Here is a 26,490-nt window from a genome sequence, read left to right as displayed (position 1 = left end):
CTGGACTTGCAAATTTCCTTGTGACAGGTGTAGTGATGGGATTTCCGGCTCTTTTTAGAGAACCGGCTCTTTCGGCTCGGCTCACTAAAAAGAGCCGGCTCTTTCGGCTCCCAACCGGCTCTTCAGGTTGTTTTGTTGCTTTAATTAATTTATTATTAACAATAATATAAAATTATGCACAAAAGGAATTACTAATGTAAAAAAAAAAAAAAACGTGGTTCTATTTATATATGTTTATATATAAATATATACGGTGGCCCCTAGAGACAAAGCACGTACAAACTCCAAAAAGCACGTACAGATTCCAAAGCACGTACAAACTCCAAAGCATGTAAAAACTCCAAAACACATTTCTAGCATTAACTGAACTTCCAAAACAGAGCTACCTAGATCACTTAAATTACACAATTGAAAGCATATGTGTTGATAGGTTCGTAGCATAAACCTATTCGCTGGAACGTTCAGGACAATTTGCTACACAGCAAAAACAAGACACAAGCAGGCAAAAGTTCTTTGTGTTACTCATGCATGAGGGAGACCTGCCTGGAGCCAAGTGTCGTTCCACCCACTTGACCTCCGTCAGAGTCTCAGCCAGGTTCCCCATAGCACTCCTTTTATTGTGGTTACATGAATATGCATAGGGTCATTAACATATAACGTCTTACATAGGTATACATGTGAACAAAGAATACCTTGTCTGTTTGTGTGTGTGTGTGCGGGGGGGGGGGGTCAGAGTGTGACCCCATAAAGACTTCCCTAAACCTGCTGGTCTGGAAGTCCAGCAGTTCATCTAAACAAAAGGCACTTAGCCTAAAACAGATATAGATACGTTTATCCTACCATAAAACAATAAAAGAAGATACGACCTCTCCCATGCTCCCAGGATGTGGGTGTGAATGCCAGAGAACTCTGGAATGCACACAAAGCCTTTGCAGCCTACTAAAGATCACACATCCTATCACTACACAATCGATTATACACCTCTAAGCATATATGGTTAAATATTTCTTAATACAAATGACAATAATAAAATCTAAACCCATCATGTGTATTGTTTGTGTATTTATACACAAGTACTCATATACAATTAAATATGAATTAAAACACGAAAACAAAAAGAAGATGCATATTCTCTGTCATATGGGCCTGCATGAATAAACTTTCTGATTCCTTTATCATCTGCAACTGAAAATAGTTGTGGATGATTACTATACCTTTCTAATGTGACTTTGTTGGCCTAGGCTTTCTTTCTTTGTCTCGCCCTCTCGCTCTGTTCCTGTGCTACTGCGAGTGTATCTACCGCCCTTCCCCCCTCTTCCCAGCGCAAGCACAAGGCTCGCGTGCGGAGTGAAGCGGAATAAAAGTGCGAGAGAGAGGGTGAGAGAAAGAAAAAGAAAAACCACGGCTCCCAATAAGGAGTCGGCTCGCGTCGTTCACTTCAAAGATCCGGCTCTAAGAGCTGTTTCATTCGCGACCGGCACATCACTACTACACTGGCTTCCAATCGAATTTAGGATCCATTTTAAAGTTCTTTTATTGTTTTTTAAATCTTTAAATGGTTTGGCACCTGTTTATTTGTCAGATTTGTTAAAGCCTTATGTTCCCACTCGTTCCCTCCGGTCAGCTGAGCAACTGCTGCTTTCAGTCCCTAAGTCACGGCTGAAACTCAGAGGAGACCGGGCATTCTCTGCTGTGGCCCCGTTGCTTTGGAACAATCTTCCTCTTCACATTAGACAGGCTACATCAGTGCCGGCTTTTAAGTCCAGATTGAAGACCTATTTTTATTCTCTGGCTTTTAACTCTGTGGGTGACTGACATTTTTATTAATTTTATTAATTGTATTGTCTTGCTAAGTTCCTATATTATTATTATTTATTGTTGTATTGTTCAGCACTTTGGTCTACCAGGTGTGTTTTTAAAGTGCTATATAAATAAACGATGATGATGATATAGAGGCAGGTGGTGGTACAAATCAAGCTAACTTCTTTACCACCTCAAAGAAAATAGCTAGAAACGTTTTGCTTCATTGACCTTTGGCATCCTCTAGTTGTACTCAAATGGGAATGTCTGGCCAGTTGACGGCACAAAAAAAACTGCTGTCTGTATAAGCATGTTGATGGCCAGCTAAGTAACTTAGCAATGCTAGTTTAGCTACCACATCAACCCATCCACCATGATATGCTAAACTCTGCAATTGCTGTAGCGATTGAGTGGTGGAGACTGCAGCCGTAAAAGCAATGTTTTCATCTAAATCACTGGACAAGCAGGTAGATAAAAAGCAGGGTATGGCATCGTCTCTGCTTGCCTTTCTGTAACAGACCACATGCCACACACCCATCTCATACCAGGACATGTTTGCCCACATTTAAAAAACGAACAGCAGCAAATGCAGCAGGTTTTGTGCAAATCAAATAGGATGCCAACACTCTTGAGAAGTATTTCTTCTGTAATAGTTGAACTAGACCTATTGTGGGAATGTGAGGTGTCCTTGCTTAATCTTACAAGACCGCTATGGTGTATCCTCAAACTATGCTGCTAGCTTCTAAACCTGCCCGGGTCTATCTGAAAGTACTGATTTTCCAAGGCACGGTCCTGGGTTTGGGACCCAGTGTTTATGTGTTTCTGGGTTATGAATAATATTTGATTTCGTGTTAGTGGTGTAGTGATTTGTATTTCTAGTCTTCTTAGTTATTCTCTGTTTATATTTGTACTTTCTAGTATTAGGTTGTTGTTGTTTTTACTGTGCCTCCCCTGTGCTCCATGTTTCATGTCTAGTCTACCACATCTTCATGTTCATTTATCTCCTGTGTCTGTTTTCTGTGTTTCCTTCCTATCTCCCCAGTATGAGTTCTCAGGTTTCTTGTTCCTGGTTCCAGGTTTTAATATTTCATTTTTTGTATTTTCGTTATGTACCTCATGTTTTTATGTTTAGCTTTTCCCAGTTTAGTTTTGTTAGTTTATCTCACTCTCCCCTCACCTGACGTTTGAATTTCGGTTCAGCCAGAAATAAATGGCTCGCTTTCTGTTTACTACAATCCCGTCTCCATTGTCTGCAATTGACTCCACACCCACACTCCACTCTCCATCATCTGGTGCAGCAAACGTGACAGTACAGTCCGAACACAAGGGACTATGGACCATGGACAGACTGGTGGAGCATATTTCCTGGACTTCTTACACCATAAGGAGGTCAGTTGGACTAAATGTTAGGGAAGCTGTTTCCTGGACTCTCTCCTTCCCTCTCCTTCACCAGCTCTCCATAGTTTCAGAGTTCATCAGTTCCCTGACAGAGGCAAAACAGGCACTCAGCTGGGAGCTGGGTCAGGTCATCACCCCCTCTGTGCCCACGTCGCCTCCATCACAGCAGCAGCAGCAGCTGTGGTCCGAGGATGAGAGGCCAATCACTCCACCACCCACCTCAGTTTCTCTGGCCTCCTCAGCACCCTCTCCCAAGAGGAAGCACCGCTGTTATTACTAGTGTTCCTCACCACCAGAGTTTGCAGTTCCCTCTTTTGGGGCAAATGCTGGGTTTTCGGCACAAATGGTTGGGGTGAATTTTTTTATGCTCATCCTGAATCCACAGTAAATTAGGCTGAGACTTACAACCTCACCTCAGAAAATTTAAAGACTGAAGATTTTGATGTTAATACTAAACCTAAAGACCCTGAGTTGGGTGCCGGGTTTGCTCAACACACTGAGCAGGCGCCAACATACCATATGGCTGATAGCGGCCGGCCCGGGTTCCAGTCTGACCCACGGCCCTTTACCACATGTCTTCCCCCTTATCGCTCTGCCCTTGCTTTCCTGCTGTTTCTTCACTAAATTTATCAAACAAGGCTGAAAAAGGAAAAAAAAAAAGACCCCTGATTTTTCTGTTTCTGTTCAACCCAGACTGGGCTCCGAAGAAGCTGAACAACATGTTTCAGTTTGTGCCAATTGGTTGTTTTATTCTGAGACGCTACACAGTTTATTCTGTATAGCGTCGCTTTCAGTGGAGCATAAACAATGGTGTTGTGTCTTCCAAGAATAATCTTTTGCAAATTTGAAGGTTTTGTTGCATTTTCTGTTCCTGAGTTAGCCAGTACCAAGCACACTCATTGTATTGAGGACTCAATCCGTCTAAAGACTGTTAGCTGCGCTGGACAAAGGACAATGTCAAAGACTGTTAATGCTGCCTGAACCTGAACCTGTGCTTGCCAAGGACTGTTTTACTTCCTAGTCAGTTCTGAGACCACTGTTTTGCCTGTGATTACTCCTGAGACGTCTCCTCTGCCTGTCCGTGTTCGTGTTCCCAGGGTGGCTCAGACCCGGGTTCTCCATGCACCTATATCAGTTCCTCAGGTTTATGTCAATCAGACAAATTGCTGCGTTAGCCAGGGCTACATTTTCGACTTTTTTCTCAAAATGATCAACAATATTATTATTTTTTTTAATGTAGCCCTAATACTCCTTCTTACTCATGTGTTGTAACCAGGGTTTTAATAGTTTTGCAATTTTCATTAGTTTTTATTTTTATTTCGTTTTGACTTCAGATTTTCAATTTTATATTAGTTTTAATTAGTTTTTACTAATTGTTTGCTAGTTTAGTTTAGTTTTTATTTTTTGGAAAATCCTTAGTTTCAGTTTAGTTTTGATTAGTTTCAGTTATAGTTTTAGTTGTGTTTGCAATAATTAAGTGTAACAAAATCCCAGTTTCATCATATCAGTCATTCTCTTCTGCTTATCCTTGGGTATGTTGCTATTCCAGCTACCATACCCTGCACCCTGGACAGGTCGCCTGTCTGTCGCAGGGCTAACACGCAGAGACAGACAACTCACATTCCCACCTATGGGTTCTTTAAATAAATAAATAAATAAAGGCAGATGAACAACCATTGATACCAGGCAACTATAAAATGTATATCTTGGCCCCAATGAGACTATTAACTCTTGCAGCACCGGGTGTTAAGGCAATTGACTCACACAGTTATGTAGATATCCCAGTCCTGTTGTCTCGGGATGCATCACGCTGCCTTGCCTGGGGTTAGCTTCTGTTTCTGGGGATGAGGGTTGGGCGTGCCCCTTACCTTCTCCAGGTAAGCTAGGTTAGCCTTCTTGTGTGAGCTTTTCAAGTGCACTTTAAGGTTTGTGGGATTTTTTTCCTTTTAGAAATGTCCCTCATAATTTGTCTCTTTCCACTACAAGACACTTGCTTTATCCAAAACACAGTCATATTCAAAGTAATCCCAAATTGGACGCTGGTGCTTTCTCCAGACCTTTCCTGACATGATTCTGCGCGTGGACGGAGCAGCAACACAGACGACTCGACTAACGTACTGCCACCTGCTGGCGTAATGAGACACAGCAAGAAAAAAACCTGGAAACTAAACTTCATTTTCACCCTTGACTATTGTATGACACGCAAACATCAACGAAAACTAAACATATTTTTGCAATAAATTCAGCTAATTTTAGTTAGTTTTGTGAACACTCATTACAGTTTTAGTTAGTTTTCCTTTTTTTGTTTTTATTTTTATTTCCGTTAACGAAAATGTTTTTTCACTTCTAGTTTTCGTTATTTCGTTAGTTTTCGTTAACGATAATAACCTTGGTTGTAACATATGCAAAATTACTTCATTAAAAATGTGTTCCTCTCAAACACCGTTTTCCCTGATTTGTCTATTAAATAATTAATATTAAATATTGTATTAGTAATTATAATTAGAACCTTTCACGTGTCATGCTAAATTAGAAACAACACTCTGCTACATAATACATACATAATAGTAATTTAATTTTAAACAAACATTAAGAGATGTGCAGTGTTAAAAAACAAAACAAAAATAAACACTACTAGGTAACATCTAAATAGAACAAATGAAAATAAAAACTTTAAAGATACACCCAGGAGGTTGGTTTGACCCAGATTTTCATTTTTTAAATTTAAGTTTGGCATAATAGCAATTTGATAAATGTGAATAAAAATAATAATAATAATAATGATAATAATGACATATATTAATAAGAATAAAAATTGTAATTTATATGTTGCTTTATATATATTGTTACGACCCGTCTAGGGCCAGACAATAACATGAGTGAGGCACTCGCTTCCCCCCCAAGACCCAAGCAGCCACAGGAAACAAATCCGTTCGTTATATTGTGATTTATTTACAAAGTGGGAAAAAAAAAGAGGAACAACAGAACGGGCGTGTCAACACTTCAGGGTGAGCCAAGGCCAAAATAATAAACAAAACAAATCTACACAAATCCCGCACCCCTGACCTTACCAAAATAAAGTCAAAAATAAAGACAGAGTCTGACCTCCTTAACTAATTCAAAACAGGAGAAAACGGGTGATCAAAAGAAACGGCAGCTCACCCCTACCCACTCCACTTCCAACACTTTCAAGCCGCACTGCAGCCAGCGGCTGCCACAGTTACACTGCTGGGTAATGGGGAGAAAACGCCAGGACCTCTCCAGCCGTAGCACTCCAGCCTTTTAATGGGCGGGTCCTCCAGCTGGAACCAGTCACGTCGGGGCGGTGTATCCGCGCACCAATCGGAGCAGAGCCCTGGCACAGCTGAATTAACATAAACAGATATTACCTGCCCAGAACAAACACATGAAAAATACAAGATACCAGTTCGTAACAATATTTATATATATATATATATATATACACATACATATATATATATATATATATATATATATATATATATATATATATATATATAAAATTTATATTATTATTAGAGATGGACCGATCCAATATTACGTATTGGTATCGGTGGGATACTGACCTAAATTACTGGATTGGATATCGGAGAGAAATCAAAAATGTAATCAGATCCATTAAATATCACAAAAGCACCTCACAAAACTTGCGACATAGCGTAACTCAGCTCATAACCTTAGCACGTTGGAGGAGTAGAGCGTGCGAGCTGTGGCACGAGACCTCTCGGCGGTCTGGTTGAGCATTTGGAGCCTCGCTACCAAACCGGCATTTTAGCTCCAAGAAAGTTATCCCAGAGAGAAGTAAAGCAAGTCTATAAGTTCATCTCTGAAAGTTTGTGAAGCATTCCCACGTTAAGCTTAACAACCAACATATGGAGCGACTGTCTCTTCTCTCTCACTCCCTCTCCTGTTGCTACTTCAATCATGAAACTGCTTAATGATCAGCTGATCGGCTTTTTTGTCGCAACCCTCTTGTTTGTTTATCGCCCATTTTGCACCAGAAAGAGGAAACCAGCGGCTAAACAACAGCAGCACGTTTAAGCTTGATAATCTGTTGTTAGAATTTATTTAATATTACTTTCTACACCAGGATCCTTTTCTACGTAGCTGACGGCTGGTAACTGTGCAGGGGCGGGTCTAGCAAAGTTTAGCCAGGGGGGCAGGTAGGGCATTAACAGGGAAAGGAGGGATACAAAGACATACTTTTCTTTCTTATTCTCATTTAAAATGTCTAGCTTTTAATAAAGAATGATCTGAGTCTTACACCCAAAGTTTTAATCTGATGTAAAATGTATAGAAGTCCATTACTGTATATAGTAGTCTAATATGCCTGAGTAAGCTATAGTACTTTTTCCTTTGGGAAGATAAGATCTGTGCAGTCTGCAATTCAGTTGAAGAAAGATGTTGAATCTATTTAATTATTGTGGAAAAATAATTGATTTCTGTGCATTTTTTTACACGTGCATTAAATTAAAGTTGATTACATCGATTAAGCATCACGAGGCAGAGGGTAGGGGGTGTTCCCTATTTTTTTCTGCTGGTAGTTGACAACCCTATTAGTTAGGTTGCTTAATATTTCCACTAAGTACTCTTTAAAATACCAGAATAGGAAGGATGGAGTAGGTTTAAGTTTATTAGATTGATGAGTATTGCTGAACTATGACATATTTTGTGTGCAGTGTATTTTTTGCATACAGGAATAACAGAATAGCTTTAGTGTTTTGTTGTTTTTTTAAACTTGAGTATGAACTGCATACAAAATGCAGCAAGATATTTAAAAAGTTTTATTGATTAAAAAATACACTATATCGGATTCATATCGGTATCGGCAGATATCCAAATTTATGATGTTCGGTATCGGACATAAAAAAGTGATATCGTGCCATCTCCAATTATTATATTATATTTATATATTTTTTTAAAAGCCTTTACAAAGTTTTGTCAGACATGCAAACATTAGGGCTACACATGGCAAATGCAATTTAGAGTTAGGATGATTTTTTTAAAACCATAAGTAAACTAAAAGCACTTAAACTTTTTTTTATTAGTATGGAATATAATGCCAGTTGTTCATTCTTAAGGTGCAACATTAATTTAAACACCAAAGATTTGTCTTTGCATTAGATGAGCCATTCAAACAGTGGCTCATCTGAACATTTACCTACATTCTCAACTTATATAACACAACTATGTCCACATGACTATTATGATCCAATCCTATCCAAGAATGAGTTTATAGTTTTAGTATCTATTAGAACTGTCTTTCATAATAGATAATTAACTCTCCACCTAAACTCACTCAGTCAGTGCCCTGTGTCTCAGATATTTCTCCAAGCAGTAGACAGCAATGGGATCTCTGTCTGCATCAAACTTATTGGCAAAAAGGTGATGCTGTTCAATCAACCACTGCAGGTCTCCAGCACCATACACACATATTGATCTGACATGGTGGCCTTTACATTCTGGGTATACTGATTGCAGAGAATCCTCTGACCCCTCGTGCCACTGCCACTTCACAATCCGTGCAATTGCATTCATGTCAGTAATGTCAAATTTACGGTTGGGCCATGTTGAGCCAGGAACACCAGGTATTCGCTGTATTGTTGCCCACAGAAACTCATCAGGACTGTAGGTGTCTTTGGCCCACTCAATGAGGGCCTGTATTCGCTTGTCTTCCAAAACACTGCGAACATAACCTCGGTTGACCACAATGTAGGCATTTCCTGATAGTATGGGCAGATTGAAGGGAGCTGGATCCTTTGTTTTTCCTGTTCGCTGGAACAATTGAAAAGTTAATATGATGGTGAGTCAGTCTGAACTGAAGTTTTTTTTAATGATAGCAAAGTAAATTGATAATAGCTACATGATACATTATTTAAAAAATATCCAAAAGAAGTACCTGGATTTGTCCATCAACTACTTGGTAAGCATTCATCACCCTTTTCTTCTTTCCTCGAGGCATTTCCTCCGACTCCAAACTGTTACCTCCTTTTAGTGAACGCAAAGCTTGCACAATTTCCAAATTAGTTTTTAGAGGGAAATCCTGACCACAGAGGTTGATGAAGTATTTCCATGTCGTACTGGTGTTATAGAGATCAGCCATGCAGTTAAGATCAGGCTGTACACGTGTCCATCCAGCGTAGACCACATTCACAGCCTTGCTGACCATGAACACATTTGGGAAACAGGAAGTAATGGCCTTGATGGCAGCAAAGACTGAGGCCGGTGATTTTTTGTCCACATGGACACAATAAATATTTTGAGGTGCATAGATAGCTCGCAGTAGTCGCTCAAAGCTGTGAACCTAAAAAAGAAAAAGAATGTAAAGAATTGAGTTCTCTTTGTAAAATGTTTTTGCTAGAACTGTTTAAACGAACACGTTAATTTAACAAATAGTCAAAACTAGAGGAGCAATGTGGCATATCAGTTAAATATGAAATTATTACTATTATTATAATTATTATTATTATTATAATAAAACACAGAGATCACTTATTTGGCACCATAGCAGTCTTTAAATTTTTTTTACTGTTTTACAAAATGAAAAGTGTGCTTGTAGCAAACTTTTCAATCTGATTGTGTTGTGCCAGTACCAGTCTAAAGTTTGCACACACCTTCTCATTTAATGTTTTTTCTTTATTTTTACTACTTTTTACATTGTAGATAAATGCTGAAGACATCAAATATATGAAATAAGATTTATCGAATTATGGGGCAAAGAAAAAATTGATAACTCTAAATATGTCTTACATTTCAGATTCCTGATAGTAGCCACTGTTAGGATTTAAAATGATTACATAAAGCCGTTTTTATTATTTTTATATACACATCGCATGTGCTCATAAACGTGTTGTCGCTCCATGTAATTGAGGGTAAATATTGAGAACTGGCACAGAGCACAGAGGGTCTTTTTGCACATGGTTATATCACACCAGATAACTGTCAGAAGGATATTTTATGGGCCAAAGGGAGTCCAAACAGAATGTCCCGAACTAGATAAATAGAATCAGTATCAGAGTAACATTAAATAATCAAAGCTAGGCAGAGAGGTGTATTTGTATCTATCAGGGAAAAGGAGCAGACCCGAGGTAGGACGTGGGCGGTGGAAGGAAACTTGAAGGGAGACAACGGGACTGCCACGTCGGTTTCAGAAAAACATAGTGATGATAATAATGTGTTATTGCTGGGGTATAAAACTGTACGGCTCGATTCAGGGTCATCTCTCTATGAAGACAGATGGCTGCTCTCACAGAGAGGTTCAGCGCTGTAAACTTGTAATTCCAACTGCCAAAGTCAATTAAATCTTTTTAAACAACAGATATTTCTACTGTACTTCCTTCGAAGAAATTGAACAGGACAGCGTTCTTTGCTTTGTTGACAGCGCTGCAAGCCCTTGGCCTTCTCTCAGTGAGCTTTATGATGTAGTCACCTGAAATGGTTTTCACTTCACAGGTGTGCCTTGTCAGTGTTCATTTGTAGAATTTCTTGCAGTCTTAATGGGGGTTTGGAAGTCAGGTTGGTGCACGGCTGACAGCCCTATATGATAACTGTTAGAAGTCATATTATGGCAAGAACCAATCGGCTAAGTAAAGAGAAAGGACAGTCCCCCATTACTTTAAGAACTGAAGGTCAGTAAGTTCGGAAAACTGCTAAAACCTTGAATGTGCCCCCAAGTGCAGTCTCCAAAACCCCCGAGCGCTGTGAAAAAACTGGCTCACATGAGGAGCACCCCAGGAAAGGAAGACCAAGAGTCACCTCTGCTGCTGAGGATAAATTCATCCGATCCACCAGCCTCAAAAATTGCAAGTTAACAACACCTTAGACTAGAGCCCAGATAAATGCCACCCCAAGTTCCAGTAGCAGACACATCTGCTACTGGATGTCGGAGGTAGCCTCCCAACCGTCACAGACATATACACCTCCAGCTGCAGGAAGAGGGCCACCTGTATCATGAAGGACCCCACTCATCCACCACACTCACTCTTTGTCCCGCTCCCCTCAGGCAGGAGGCTCAGGAGCATTAAATGCAAAACTACCAGACTGAGAAACAGCTTCATTCCAGAAGCTGTGAGACTTCTCAATGCATAATGGATAAGAACTGTTATTGTAGCACTTAATCACTACTGATACTTACTGACACCGTCACTTTATCAATGCTGGTCATCATCCCCTTTTGCTGCTAAAGTATTTATACCTACATTTCTTTATCCATACTCCATACTGGTACTCAGGTTGTTGCACTCTATTTATTTGTAATATTTTATTACTTGTTATTCTGTTTTTCTGGTTATTTATGTATTTCGTTTTTTAATTCTATTTCTTCGTTATTCTGTTTCTTTTCAATCCGGGACCGTGTGTAAGTAATTTCATTCCACCTCATGTAGACATGTGATGCGAATGGCAATAAAGCTTCCTTGAATCCTTGAATCCACCGAGCGCTATGAAAAAACTGGCTCACATGAGGAGCACCCCAGGTAAAAGGGCCAACAAGTGCTCAGCATCTCTGGGCACTCCTTCAAGACAGTTGGAAAACCATTTCAAGTGACTACCTCACCAAGTTCATCGAGAGAACAAGTGTTGTGGATTTTATTATTTTATTATGATATATGTCTTATTCAAGTTCCAACAAACATGAACAGTATTAACAATATCCATGTGTGCATTACTCTTTCAGTCCCAGTGTCCTTAGAGTTTACATCTGTCCATTTTCCCAAGTCACAGGTATAAAATATATGGATTCACACGCTACACTTTCCACCAATTTGCATGTACTGCATGAGATCTCTCAGTGCAGGCAAAACCAAAGTACACACTCGCTCTTGCAATTAAAAGCCACTGTAAGTCCACAGTGAATTTACAGCAATATTCAACTGTATCTCAAGCAAACCACACTCCTATCTGGTTGAAATTAAAGTGGACAACTGTACCTGTTCTGAATGATAAATAATATAAACAATAAATAATAATAATAATAAATATAAATAAATAAATAATAATAAATAAATTAAATTAAATGATTAACACAAAAGTGGAAACACATTTTGGAAGTGCCACAATACATTAGACATGTAATCAAAAAAACTCACATAGATACTATGTAATCATATATACTCATATATATACTATTCACACTTACACCTGGAGTGTTTTATATAGTGAAATCATGTGTTAAGCATTTAACCTGCATGTTCAAATCGCACGACCCATATATTTAGGTCAAATATTATCTACCATTATATTAATAAAGTTTGTGTCACTTTTTGTATAAACACATGTTGATCAATACTGTTTGAAAATGTAGTAATTAGGATCAATAAGCAACCTTTGATCGTGTTGTGGCCAACAGGGACAAGTACAAACATAGGGTTAATTCAACTTGGCACCTGGGACCCTTTCTCTCTGCTCCTCTTCATGTATGTGGGGCCAGGGTCTATATAGTAAACAAACCTGACCCCACTGAGGATGCATGTGGGATTCTGCTTTTCTTGCCTCAGCCGCCAGAATGTGAGAAAAACCCTTTCTTATTGTAGATAGTAGTCTACTTCTGCTAAGTGAACCCGACAAAACCGTCAAAATGATTAACTGTTAACTGCCATTTTGCAGACTTTTGGACTCACTTTGGCCATAAAACTGACAAAGGACCCAATTAAAAAAGATGGATGCTAAAACTGGCGCTCGGAAAGTTATGGAGTAGTGCCAGAAAGTTATGTAGCATAAGTGTAAGATTAAAAGAAAGGAGTAAAGTGAAAGTATGATTAACTGATTATCTCATTGGGGACAAATATTGATGAACATATCACATTGATAATTGGTATAATATGACATTTGTAAAGTTGAAACAATACTTATTAGGTAAAAACTTAATACGGACCAAGAAAGAACAAAGGATGAAAGGGTACACAATGGAAGGAAGAGGAGTCATTGACCCTATATAAGATGGGTCGGCTGCGCACTGGGTAGCTTTTTGGCCATTGTTGTCTCTTTGTGTTGGTTTTTGATCTGCATGTGCTCACGGTGAACACCCTAGGGGAGCTTTTTGCTTTTTCCGATGTTTTGCTGAACTGGACCGTTCAATAAAACAACTGGCTCTTCACCTGTGATCTTTGTGTTTTGAATATAATTGGCATCTGAACGCAGAAATCAACTGTCCTATAACCTGAGTGGTGTTTGAACAATTTCGTATGATTTCCGACTCAACACAAGCGTGTGAAAAAGAAATAATCAAAGCAAAGGGGGGGTTATTTTGAAGACTCTAAAATATAAAATGTTTTGAGTTGTTCCACACTCTTTTGTTTACTACATAATTTCATATGTGTACATTCATAGTTTTGATGTCTCCAAGGACAATCTACAATGTAAATAGTCTTGAGAAAAATCTAACCACTGCAAACTTATAGAAAATACATACCTTGTGATGTACAACCATAGAGTAAGCCAGAGGAAACTCCTCTTCTTCCTTGCTTAAAGGAAATGTTATGTATTTTCTGCTCATTTTGAATTTCCTGTAAATTCAAAGTTTTGAAGGAGCAATGTTGCTTTTAAAGGTCATATATTTAAATCATGACTAAGAGTTAATTACTAAAACCTGTGATTTATAAGTACAAACCTGCAGTCTCGGGCTGCATGGATATAATACTCATCAGGAATATGAATATTCTTCTGGAAGTCTTTGGTGATGGTCAGTAATTTGGCTTTCCGCAATTCTTCCTTCTCTCCCTGCAGGACTGCTGAGCAGTTGCAAACTTTCTCTGGGCTCTCATCATCATCGGTATACTCTAGCCATTGATACCTGATGTAGGCAGCACTTCTACCTGTTTTCAGTGGACTAAGAAGGGAAAGCATCCATAGTGATCCCAGTACAGCAATGAACTGCAATAATCGTAGCCGCCAACTTCGCTTTAGAAACCACATTATTTACAGTAAGAGGGGTATATCAAATACAATACAGTGAGAGTTCCTGACAAAGTTCTGCAGATATCTCTGGCACCATAAAGTGATAAAAGTTAATATTTGATGATATGTAGACAAGTTCCTTTCATGAAGGTATACAGATCAGTCCATCCATTACGGCAACCTGGAACCAAGAGTTGATATGAGAATAGTAGGGAAAAAAGCAAACACATGTATTATTTTTATTTTAATAAATTTAATTTTATATTATGGCCACTTTTAAACTTATTAAAAGTAAAGAGCTAGAATTTAACGGTTGTTAGCCTATTCAAACTATACCTTCAATATCAAATACATTTTAACTTAAAGCAATAAATAAATGTGTTTTAACTTTTTAAAAGTTACTTGTGTTGGGTTTGGGAACAAAAAATGAGCTCAAAGGTGTGAAAGAGTACCTCTAATGCCACATATCAAACCAAACTTTCTGCAAGGTTTTCATTTTCTATTTTCTTGACAAATTTAATCTCAAATGCAACCCAGCAAACTTGTCAGAACTGTCAAGCAACACTTTATATATTTGGAAATTTCAGTACTTTTATTGAGTTTTCTATCATTGTCAAGAAAAACAGACACCTACGACCAAATTCTTTACTTTGTATCTCTACAAAGTAGCTTTCTCTTTGCAGTATTGTTTGTTCTTTCGTTCTTTTTTCATTCTTTATTCTTATTTTTTAAAATGCAACATTTATTTTATTTCAAATTGCTGTAAGTGAACAGCCTTCTTTGCCTGCTTGAACATTTGTAAAGCATTAAAATAGAATTACATGTTTTATTTTCACTTAATGTAATCAATTTCAGAACACAAATTGCAAAGTCATATGAGCTTGGAAAGAAAAGCAACTGGACTTCTTTAGGTTTAGCAAATGGTGGAGAGTCCCAGATTCTAAGCCCTATGGGAGTGTCCCCAAGACGGTCAGCCCCACAAGGGACATTGGAGAAAAAAATGAAAATGAACTTTTGTGAGATCTCGCAAAAGATCCCACTAGTTTTTGATAGCGGTTCTGTTTATGTCCGTACAGAAGGGTCCATGGAGTAGACATGGAGGATTTAGAGCGTTTCGTGCAGTCAAGAGAGATCCCACAAGAGGACATCATACACATGCAACAAGACAAAGTTACGGAGCCCCGCAAGAGATCTTGGAGAGGTTTTGCAAGATGAAGTTTTGCAAGATCTTACAAAACTTCATCTTCATTATTTTTTCTCCAATGTCCCTTGTGGGGCTCCGTATGGATTTCCTATCTACCACCTCTGTTCAAAGATGATCGTTCACAGTTGACATAGATGGCTTCTTTCACTTCTCTTTCAAATCATCTGTCTTCTCTGTCCCAAAATGTGAACATTGACATCCTCAAAAGAGTGACTTTTTTAATGGTTTTATTGTTTATAGATAAGAGTGGTCATCATTTCTTCTTTATTTCCTCTTCTTTGTTTTAGTATAGGCCTGTTAAACTTCTTAAACTTTCATTTCTGAAAGGTCCATTTCTGAAAGGCACAATATCTCCTTTCTTTGCTTTGCAGATAACCTATAGGTATATTTACCTATGCAAACTAACAGTTATGCTTCTGCTCAGGCACTGGTGAACTGTCTGTCCTTCTAAATCTGAAGTAATCTGTAATCGGCAGCAGGCTGCACAACATGTAGCAGTTCAACTTTTGACCAGGAAAAAAGTGATGAATACGCCCATAAAATTTTTTATTACTTGTTTCAAAGAGTCTCAATGTTTTGGTGTCACAATACTCAACTGAACTTCTGAAACCCCGCATGTGAGAGCACTTAGGTTTACGAGTTAACTGTTCTTGAATATTCCTAAATCCAAGCTTAAAAACAGAGGCAATAGAAACTTTTCAGTGGTTCCTTAATTAGGAAGGATCCTTTCACACAGGAGCTGCCCAGTCTAGCAATCTTTTTTTAAATTGTTAAAAATCTACTTATTCTGACTTGTTTTCGGGTCTTGTTGAGCAGGGTGCCCTGACTCAACCAGACCTGATCATTTTTGGGGGTAGGTTTATTGTTGATTTAGTGACTGTAGTGTACTTCTATTTTTTTTTATCCTGTACAGCACTTTGGTTAACTGGGGTTTTTAAAGTTATTTAAAATGTGCTATAGAAATGAATTTTGAGTTGACTTAAATCTAAATTGTTCTTTTAGTTTATTTTCAAATGTAAATCTGTGAACTAATATTCAACATTTCTATATTAAAAGTTTGACAAAAGTGTATTTAATTTTATCTGAAAATTTGGGAGCTGACACCCACTACTCAAAAAAATATAAAAGTCTTGGATTTAGAAGAACGACCGATTTAAAACATTAAATTCAATAGTTTTATGCAACATACAAAATGAGACAGCATTAATTTATGTTGCCTGAAAATAAAACTAAAGTCTCTGTTTTTTCATTCTATGAGGTAAAAAAAAAAATCATGAAATTTAGTTATACTACACATAGGCACGAATCATGAAATGACGACTGTCATTTTGAACCTTTGCTGACTTAAAAGGAAAAAGAAAAGAGAGAATAATTCCTACCTGGAATTTTTCTTGCCACAGCAAATCCTTTCTCTGTTATCATAGTTTGCGCTGGCACTAAGTTTTGCCATGTATCAAACGTCCCTAGCAGTTTTAGTCCTTTAGCACAGGGGAGCCACCTCCCAGCTAAAGACTTCCTCTCTGCATTTTTCAGAGTAAAAGATGTTTCAAACAGAAATCTTTTTCACACTTGATCTGTGGCCATTGCAAAAGTGTAATTAATAAATACATACTGTTGAGGTCTTATAGCAAACAGAAATATTTTTTTATATTGAACAGGCAATTGCAGTATTATTGCCCTGCAGACTTGGCACCAAGTCTGCAACTTATCTAGCCAGCAGGAATGAGTATACAAGTATTAATAAAAATTACATGCTTTTATTCTTAAAAGATAAGCTTTACAGCCAGATGCAGAGGTGGTACCAAGTCATTGTTTTGCAAGTCTTAACTAAGTCTCAAGTCTTTATCCTCAAATCAGAGTTAAGTCTAGTAAAGTCGGGGAACTCTGAAGTCAAGTTCCAAGTCTGAAACTTTGAATTTCAAGTCCTTTTGAGTCTTTTTTTAAACAATGTTGCAATTATATGTGAAATGTAAATAGACCATGTGCATGTGTTCTTTTGTAAATCTGCGTTTATCTCAACACATGATGAAAGAAGTTAATTTACAAAATGTACACAAAGTAATTCTGAAATTGAACCTCTATAATGCACAGCTCAATTAATCTTACCTGCAAGAATATTCTTCCTTTAAACTTTAAATTCACAGAATAAACATTCAATGAAAAATCCAAAACCAGAACTTCCTGTTCAGACAAAAAGTGCTGAGATTTCCACAGTACAAAACAAAGAACCATTGCAGTAAATGTAGTGCAGTGTGATTAGCATGTCCTGTCTCTCTTATCTAGTCTCTGTGTGAACATGTGTTTTGTAATATGTCTTGATGCATGCTCAATCATCAAGATAAGTAAATCCCAAAAAGTTGATTCTGTTCATCTGGACATAGCGTTTTCAGTGGGAGAAACGTTTCGAGACACTTGGATGCATTTGACTTTATGTTGTTCCTACTAATCCTGAATAAATATTAACACTTAAATCCTCATAGCTTTCAGACAATCAAAAAAATTATAAAAATTATTTATTAAAACACTTTTCTCAGAACTCTGCATACAGTTCTAATAACCAATGTTTAGGATCCCTATTAAGAATAACTGTCTTTGCAAATAAACAACAGTTAATACAATAAGAGCACTCAAAATATTTTATGTGATGTATTGACATAAATGACAGGAGAAAAGGCCATGTATAGCAGGGCTACTCAATTACACACTGGTGGGCCAGATTTTTTAACCATGAAATTTTACTGGGCCAGACATTGTATTTGGCCTGTCTGTAACAGATAAAAGCCATGCAAAAGTTAAACACCGCCATGTACTAATTGCAAATGAAGTGTTTTGGAATTTTGATGTGACAGTAAAATAAATATTTGTCAGTCTAAGCGGCGTTAAATCTAAGGGGTTAATGATGGGGAGGAGACGGAGATAAACTGTCTTCCCTGAGTTACGGACCCTCGCTCACCGTTAAAATTCACACTTATCAGCTAACAAGCTGCATGTTATTCTTGGATGGGCTTGTAGGACCGGATTTAAAATAGCATGACAAAAATATCATACATGTTAAAGCCAAACAGTATCATCAATGTAGCCTGGAGAACATTTACTAATAAGATGAAGTTAGCTAAGTCAGCTATCTCATTGTAGCAAAAGAAAAGAGCCACCTACCGTTCTTGATTATGCAACTTCAAATGTCGGACAAAGTTGGAAGTTGTTCCGTCTCCATCTGTGATTCCCCTCTCGCATATTTTGCATACTGCATTTTGTTTTTTGTTGACTACTTTGTAGTTTATGTACGCAAAAGAAATTACTCTTGGGAGAAGAGACGGGCAGTAACGCATTACTTCTGATGACCTTTTTCAAGTAACGAGTAATGTAAGGGATTACCTTTGCAAAAAAAGTAATTAGATTACTGTTACTTTCCCGTAAGCACGCTATGTTTCTGCGTTACTAAACCGTCATATTTTGTTTGTGAGATTGTCTCATGACAATGACGTAAGCGCATGCGATGCTTGTGGCATCAACAGATGTATGTAGATCAACAATGGATAACATGGAGTGCAGGAGAGAGTACGACCATGCAGCGTTTAAAGCGTGAACGTACTTATATTACTTCAAGTTTTATGCCGTCAAAAGTGACAAAAACATTAGCGTCCGCTGTACACTCTACGTGGGAAGAAAACTTATTTCCACAGCGAAAAATTAAACTTCAAATCTGAGCAAGCATCTACACTCTAAAAAATATTCGTTGTGTTTGTCGGTAGAACTTAACAAAAAACCACTTTTCTGCTAAAAAAAAGTAAGTTGTCTACATGTACACGTTTCAGTGAGTTGACTAATCAATGTTAAAAGTCAGTGCAACACAAAAATTAAAAAACAGCTCCTTAACTTAAATGTTTGAGTATATTGAATAAAATACTTTTGTCATCAATCAACAACAGAAAATATTAAGTTTGTGTAACATGTAAAAATGAGTTTCAACATCCTTCCTGTTTGAATTGAGACCGTTCAGACAGCAGAGGGCAACCCCGTAGCATATGTTCGTATCGTGCACAACAGTTTCTGGATTCTTGTGGCCTCGTGGGAGAAGAGGTGTGTTTGCCCTTGACTGTGTTCGGTGAGTTAAGTAAGTACTGAATTTTAAATGGATGAATTACAAGTTATATTTGTACACTTTAAAATGTCATCTTTAAAAAACTGAAATTTGATGGTTTTAATCGTAATTTAGCAGAGTAGAGTTGTTGTTGTTGTTTTTTTAAGTTTAGCTAGCCGTTTCTTTTAGCTAGCAAACGTTCCTCACAAATAAAAGAGTACAGATACAATTAAAATATGTGACTTGTCAGGGTACATTTGGTTAGCTGATAGACCATGCCGACAGCAGAGCATGTTCAATTTGAACCCGTATATGTTCAAATTAACCGGTCAGCAGCTGCCTGCATTTTTATCATGGTGTCAGAGTAAATTCGTGTTTCCACAAGATGGTCTCGGGTGAGGTAACTAATTACTTACAGAGTAAAATGTGGTGAATTTATCCATGACTAAAAGTATTTATATCAATTGTGCTGATGTTCTAAGCTCGACTGGGAACTCTGTGTTACGGGCCCCAGGAATGGTGCCACAATAACAAAGAAGAAATCCCTGCAAATACAGGTAAAGTTCAGGAGCAATGAAGACAGTGCACTCGGTTTGCCTCTCAGATTGCATCTGAAAAGTGGGCGGAAGTCCATCCCCCTAAAGCAACTGGGTTGCACCTGCCTTGAAATAATAGTTCCACCTGAGGTGTTGCTCCATTTTTTTGCACCTTCTGTACAGTTTATGTGACAAAATAATAGACTGGTTAAATTGGTCATGTTACCAAAGTCATTTTGAATGTTAATAGCCACAGAAATTAACTGATAAACAAATTAAATAAATTAAATTAAATGATTAACACAAAAGTGGCCATGCATTTTGGGTGTGCCACACACTCCCCTACAAACAAAAGTGGCTCCCGACACTTGCAATTAACAGTGTAAACTTCCATTAACTCTGAATCAGGCTTTAACTCTTCACTCAATATACACACATATTACAAATACATATGGGTGTGCAATGATTTTCTACATTTTCTGAATACCCAACACTATATGTGCACAAGGTCCTATGTCCGTCTTAAACTCAGCAGCAGATGGGGTAAGTGACAGCGGAGTGTACACCAGGCATCATATGGATGGGTTGGACTGAATGCCAGTACGATTGTGGATACTGGTGCATATAAAACACTGGCTGTACACCTATAGAACTAACAGCAAGACGTGGCTGATACGTTGGCTGACCAAGGGAAGAATAGGTCAGTATCTGGCCAGGTCTTCTCTCCCTTGTAGATCTCCTTAGTGCGGGCTGAGGTTCAGGTTGAAACCCTTGAGTGTTTTCACTGGAGTCATTGGTCTGGGGCGCCAGCTGCTCTTCGCAAAACTCTGGTTCCTCAACAGAGGGTGAAATGTCATTCTCTCTCTCTTGCTCCATCTCTCCTACACTCACTCGGTCAGACTCTGATCCCATAGGAACATCTCCACCCTGCATGTCACCAGGTGTCTCAGGGCTAACCAATGGCCCACTCACTGGGACCTGATTAGAAATGTCCCGATTGGTCCTTAATGATTCTCTGGGTACCCGCAGCCAGTAACAAGGTGCCTCCTCATCTGTTTCAGATCCACTTGCATCACCAGCCTCTATTTGGTCGACCGTTTCACGTGGCTGATTTGACTTTCCTTTTGCCCTTGGCGGTCTATCAGGCATGCAAACATCTGTAATGTCTACTGGTAGATCATTAACTTGAAGCAACAAATTTCTGTGGAGGGTGCGAGTATGGTGACCTCTGTTTTCAGGGCTGACTTTATAAACTGGGTTGTCACCAACCTGCTCTCTGACAATGTAGATAGTTTTCTCCCAATAGGGTTTCAGTTTGCATGGACCTCCTCTTTCTGCAACGTTGCGAACAAGAACCCTGTCACCTGGTTGTAGGGTTACACCCCTGTTTCGTTTGTCATAATAGTGCTTGCCTTTGGCACTCGAATGTTGGCTGTTCGTGCTGGCTATCTTGTATGCTTCGATCATTTTCTCCTTCCATCGTTTTACATATCCACTTGGAGTGTCGGCCTCGTCCTCAGCTACCAATCCAAAGAGGAGATCAACGGGGAGACGTGGATGGCGACCATAAAGGAGGTAATATGGAGAAAACCCAGTAGACTCATGTTTGGTGCAGTTGTATGCGTGAACAACGTGAGACAGGTGGTCTTTCCAGTTCTCTCTCTCTTTCTCGCCCAACGTCCTGAGCATTTGTAGCAAAGTTCGATTGAACCTCTCTGCAGGGTTGCCCTGTGGATGGTATGGGGAAGTTCTAGAATGGTTTACACCGGACAGTTGTCTGAGAGCCCTAAACAACTCATTCTCAAACTCCCGGCCTTGATCATGGTGAAGCTTAGCTGGATAACCAAACCGCAGGATGAAGTCACCAAAGATTCGATCTGCAGCCGTCTTTCCAGCCTTGTTTTTAGTGGGATATGCTTGTGCGAATCTGGTGAAGTGGTCAACTACAACCAGTATATATTCATACCCACCCCGGCTGGTCTCAAGGTGCAGAAAGTCAATGCATACGAGCTCTAGGGGTGAGCTCGATGCAAGGCTCCCCATAGGTGCTCTGTCAGGTAAGGCTGGCTTTTTTTGCTTAATGCAACGACATCGTCTGGTGATGTATTCCTCAACCTCTCTCTTCATAAAGGGCCAATAAAAGCGATCTCTTACTAGGCTAAGGACTCTTTCCACGCCAACATGCCCCATGTTGTCATGTAGGTGTGAGAGGACAGTTTGTTTGTAAATGGCAGGTAGGACTAACTGCTTTCGGCTGGGAGTCTTCCTATAGAGTAGGCCATTTTCTACCTGCAGCCTACTCCATTCTCGTGACAATTTCCTGGTGGACTTGTCCAATGTTCTACGAACCTCCTCAGTTAGATCTCTGTTATTCTCCTTTAACTCTAACATTTTGCTGATAACAGGATCTTTCCGCTGCTCATCTGAAAGCTCTTTGCAGCTGATGACTGGAAATGTTTCAGTGTCTGCATGTGTCTGGTGTTGTGATGTTATGTTGAGGGCTGCCACCCATGCTACATCCCCTTTTTTGGCCGTCCTAGTTCCCTCCCAAGTGGCACACACTGCCTCTTCTGGTAGTCTTTCTGAGCACTGATCCATAAAAGCACTGATATCAAGTGGACAGCGTGAAAGGGTGTCTGCATCAGTGTTCTGTTTGCCTGGCCGATACCTGATTTCAAAATGGAAATCGGCAAGCTGCCCCACCCAGCGATGACCCACAGCATTGAGCTTGGCTGTGCTCATAATGTAGGTCAGGGGTTGTTGTCTGTAAAGACCGTGAAATGGGGCGCATAGTACAAGTAGTCGACAAATTTTTCACATACTGCCCATTTCAAGGCCAAAAACTCCAGTTTCCCACTATGGAGGTGGTAATTCTGTTCTGCTGGAGTCAGTGTGCGCGACCCATAACCTATCACCCTCATCTTATCATCTTGCTTTTGGTACAGGACCGCCCCCAGCCCCTGTTGGGACGCGTCTGTGTGCAGTATAAAAGGGTGATCAAAGTCTGGGTAGGCTAGCACTGGTGGGCTTGTTAGAATGTCTACGAGATGCTCAAGAATCTGTTGGTGTTGACTGCCCCACTCTACTGGAGTCCGTGAAGATAACTGCGGCCCCTTCACTTTTGCTCTTACAAGATTACTTAGAGGTGGGCTGGGGTTTGTCTTGAGCAATTCATAAAGCGGTCTGGCTATGCGGGAGAAGTCCTGCACATAAGCCCGGTAGTAGCTCAGAAAACCCAGTAGCCGCCTGACATCACCGACTGTTTGGGGGTTTTCTGCTTTAGCGCCTGTACTGCCTCTAGATCCTTTGGATCTATCCTCACTCCATCTGCAGACACCAAGCGGCCTACATACCTGACCTCTTTGCGGAGTAGCTCACATTTCTCAGGACGGAGCTTAACTCCATGACGTTGCAGAGCTTGAAGTACACGCCGCAAGACCTCAACATGTTCCTCAAAAGACCTGGAGAAACACAGCACATCATCCAGATAAGGGATGCAACACTCATCTCTGAGTGTGTCCAGCATTTCCTCCATGCTTCTTTGGAAGGCTGCTGGTGCATTAGAAAGGCCAAACGGGATCCTGACCCATTCATATAAGCCCCATGGGGTGGTGAATGCAGTCAGGTGCCTGGACCCCTCCGCGATAAAGCCTTGGTGGTAAGCCTTACCCTGATCTAAGATGGAAAACCATCTGTAGCCTCCGAGTGAGTCAATCAGGTCCTGTATGCGGGGGAGGGGTGCCGATCTGGCACAGTCTTTTTGTTGAGGAGCCGGTAATCAATGCACAGGCGCAATGATCCGTCTTTCTTTCTCACACAAACAATAGGGGCAGCATATGGCGAGTGTGATTTTACAATCCACCCCTTCACAAGCAGCTCCTGTATATATTCTTTAACCTCCCTGTACAACGGCTTTGGGACTGACGCATAAGCCTTTTGGACTGGGGTGTCATCTTTGAGTCTAACTGACATTTGGAGAGAGGGTATACATCCAATGTCACTGCTGTCCCGTGCAAAAGCAGCTGATTCCTCATTCAACATTTTCTCGACTATTCTCTGCTGTTCTGAACTAAGGTGACTGAGGTCAACTGGTGGCCGCCACAGGTCAGCAGAGGGAGTACCAGGAGGGGCCACATTAACTTCAGCCTTCAATACACAAGCTTGTGTTGGACCCCCATCTCCAACGTCCTGTTCGCCTGGCTCAAAAACTTTGGCAACATGTTGGATGGAGCCAAGTTGGGACCTCTTCGGCAGAGTGATTACTTGGTTTGTGTGGTTGGAAATTGGCACTCTAACAAATGGTTGTTTGTTGTTACTGATTTCTAGCAATCCTTCTCCCACACTAAGCTGCTCTAGCGTGGCGCTATCCTCTAGTGGCTCATACAGGACAACAGGGTTGGAAATGTCAAAGGTAGATGGTACTTTACATCGCACATTTACCGTTTTACCAGGTGGAACATAAACATTTTCCTTCCCTACCCTAATGGTGGTTATACTGTGGTTTGACTCTTTCTGCAGATTGATAAAGTTGACCATGGCTCTTGCCTGTTCTTCCTCCACTCCTAGGGCTTTGCGGAGAAGGCTGAGGATCATAGTGTGTGCATCTGCATCACACTTATGACTATTAATCATCCCTTGGAGGACATTGGCTCCCAGTAGTGGCTGGGGGAGGGGGAGCTGGCTGATTAGGAAGGGTACTTCCATTGTAAGGTTGGGATCGGTGTTCCCCGGGAGATTAACTGTTAGCTCCACCCACCCATCATATGGGATTGGCTGTCCATTTGCTGCACACAGGTCAAGGCTTTCCCCAGGATCAAGAAGTTCTTGTAAGGGCCTCACTGCATATTGGGGAATGAACGTCTCCTTCCAGGATCTATCAATGATGCTCACTTGTGAGCCAGTATCAAATAGTACTGTCACAGCATAGCCGTTGACAAAACAATTTAGTAGGCTCTTTTTACCAATCAATGGCACTGTTCGGGTTGTACTGTCAGTAACTGCTTGGCTTTTCAGTGGGGAGGGCTGGCTTTCTTCTTTGCGTTTTTTTCCCTTTCCCTTCAGATGTCTCAGTTTGCTAGTGGGCATTACTGAGTGGGACTGGGGATTTGGGATGGTCTCTGTCTGTCCCTCAACAGAGACCGGCTCCCGTTTCCCGGCTGGTTGGTTCGTTTTAAACAGCCAATTGCCCTATGCCCGGCATCCCCACACACAAAGCAGTGATTACAGTTTTCTGAGCCTTGCTGCATACATTTGGTGCAGCTGGGTATTTTACCTCTCCTTGCAGCTGAAGGTTGACTTGGTGGAGGAGTGGGTGCCTGGTTAACAAGAGGTTGGGTGCCATGGAATTGGTCCTGGCCTGGCGTTTGGACAGGTGCAGTCTTTGATTGGGTTGTATGAATAGCTGCCGCTTGTTGGCCCATTAAAGTCGCAACCATGTTAGTCAAAGCCTCTACTTGTGCACTAAGCTGTTGGATCGCATCATTATCCCCACTGTTTGCACTCACATCTCCTCCTTCCACCTGGACACTATGTGTATGTGTTGTCTTTTGACGGGGGGCATGACCTAACCTACGCTGGTGTTCATTTTCATCGCTAATCATCTTCATAACCTGGCTGAGAATCTCCTCATCAGTGACGTCGCTGTTTGAAAGGAGTGGCCTTAGTTGCTGTCTGATGTCAGTGTGTTTTGTGCCCAGACCCTGGTAGATACTGTGAAGAAAGACTTCCTGAATAGTTCTGGGTTCATAACGAATGTCTGTACTGACCTGTTTTGATTGGAACAGGATCTTCTGTTTGAGTCCAATCATGCGGTACAAGAACTGTTGTGGGGTTTCTTGTTCACTCTGTCTTGCACACATAAGCTCTTGGAACAATTCAGTGCTGGCCTTTTCACCCAGGTGTGATCTGAGAAAGCCCTTGAGTTCATTCACAGTGATTTCGTCTTTGTTGATGAGCATATCCTTGAAGACACCTGGCTTTACAATCCTCAATACACCCCGGATAACCTCAGTCTCTGTGAAACCCTCTCTAATGCCTTCATCTATCTGTTTACACATGCTGCTATAAGTTATGTCAGCATTGTGGTCCCCAATCTGGCCACCATGTACCTTAAATTCCCTCCGTTGGAGGTAAGAGAGGTCCTTTAAGGAAACCATTCTCTCAGTGGTTACATGTGATGAGGGGTGAGATATTGCTGCATGTGTTACTGGGTCACCTATACTGTGTGCCCCACTAGGATATGTGTTACTTGCATTTCTAAAATGCTGTGGCTCTCCAAACCGCTCATCATTTATGATTCTAGGCTGGGTTGGACTCAGATTGGTGGTGCGAGCCTGTGCACCAAAGTCAGTCTGCTGTGATGTTGTAGGCTCTCTGGGGATGGAAAGTAAGGGGGTGGTATGCTGTTGAGTGTTAGTAACTGGTGGTAACTGGCCAAAGGTAGCATGTGTCACTGTAGTGCGCTCGACTGTCTTAGCACTAACAACTGGTGACTCCAGTGGCTGCGCCACCCCATTAGCAGTGTTCAATAGGCCACGATTTTCAACCATACTGCATAC

General features: G+C 40.3%; 1 protein-coding gene across 1 annotated transcript; it reads right to left on the bottom strand.

Moving 5' to 3' along the window:
* Window positions 1–8,216: 8,216 nt before the first annotated feature.
* Window positions 8,217–14,109, bottom strand: LOC100695236 (beta-1,3-galactosyl-O-glycosyl-glycoprotein beta-1,6-N-acetylglucosaminyltransferase-like). Its single transcript, XM_019365260.2, has 4 exons — window positions 13,826–14,109; window positions 13,628–13,721; window positions 9,119–9,523; window positions 8,217–8,994 (listed from the first exon to the last, which is right to left on the bottom strand). Exons 1-4 carry the CDS (start codon window positions 14,059–14,061, stop codon window positions 8,515–8,517), a joined length of 1,215 nt encoding a protein of 404 aa, XP_019220805.2. The 5' UTR covers window positions 14,062–14,109; the 3' UTR covers window positions 8,217–8,514.
* Between the last annotated feature and the right edge of the window lie 12,381 nt (window positions 14,110–26,490).

This window comes from Oreochromis niloticus, linkage group LG12, assembly GCF_001858045.2.
Source record: "Oreochromis niloticus isolate F11D_XX linkage group LG12, O_niloticus_UMD_NMBU, whole genome shotgun sequence".
Classification (NCBI taxonomy): Eukaryota; Metazoa; Chordata; class Actinopteri; order Cichliformes; family Cichlidae; genus Oreochromis; species Oreochromis niloticus.
The sequence above is the reverse complement of the archived record's forward strand: the minus strand, read 5'-3'. Positions and strand labels throughout refer to the sequence as shown.

Bases quoted from the DNA above. Each gene is read 5' to 3' on its own strand.
- LOC100695236 (XM_019365260.2), bottom strand. From the start codon at position 14,061: ATGCTTTCCCTTCTTAGTCCACTGAAAACAGGTAGAAGTGCTGCCTAC. The intron at 9,524-13,627 runs GTATGTATTTTC...TTTCTTTTTTAG, and splicing joins CTATGGTTGTACATCACAAG to GTTCACAGCTTTGAGCGACT. The intron at 8,995-9,118 runs GTACTTCTTTTG...CAATTGTTCCAG, and splicing joins TAGTTGATGGACAAATCCAG to CGAACAGGAAAAACAAAGGA.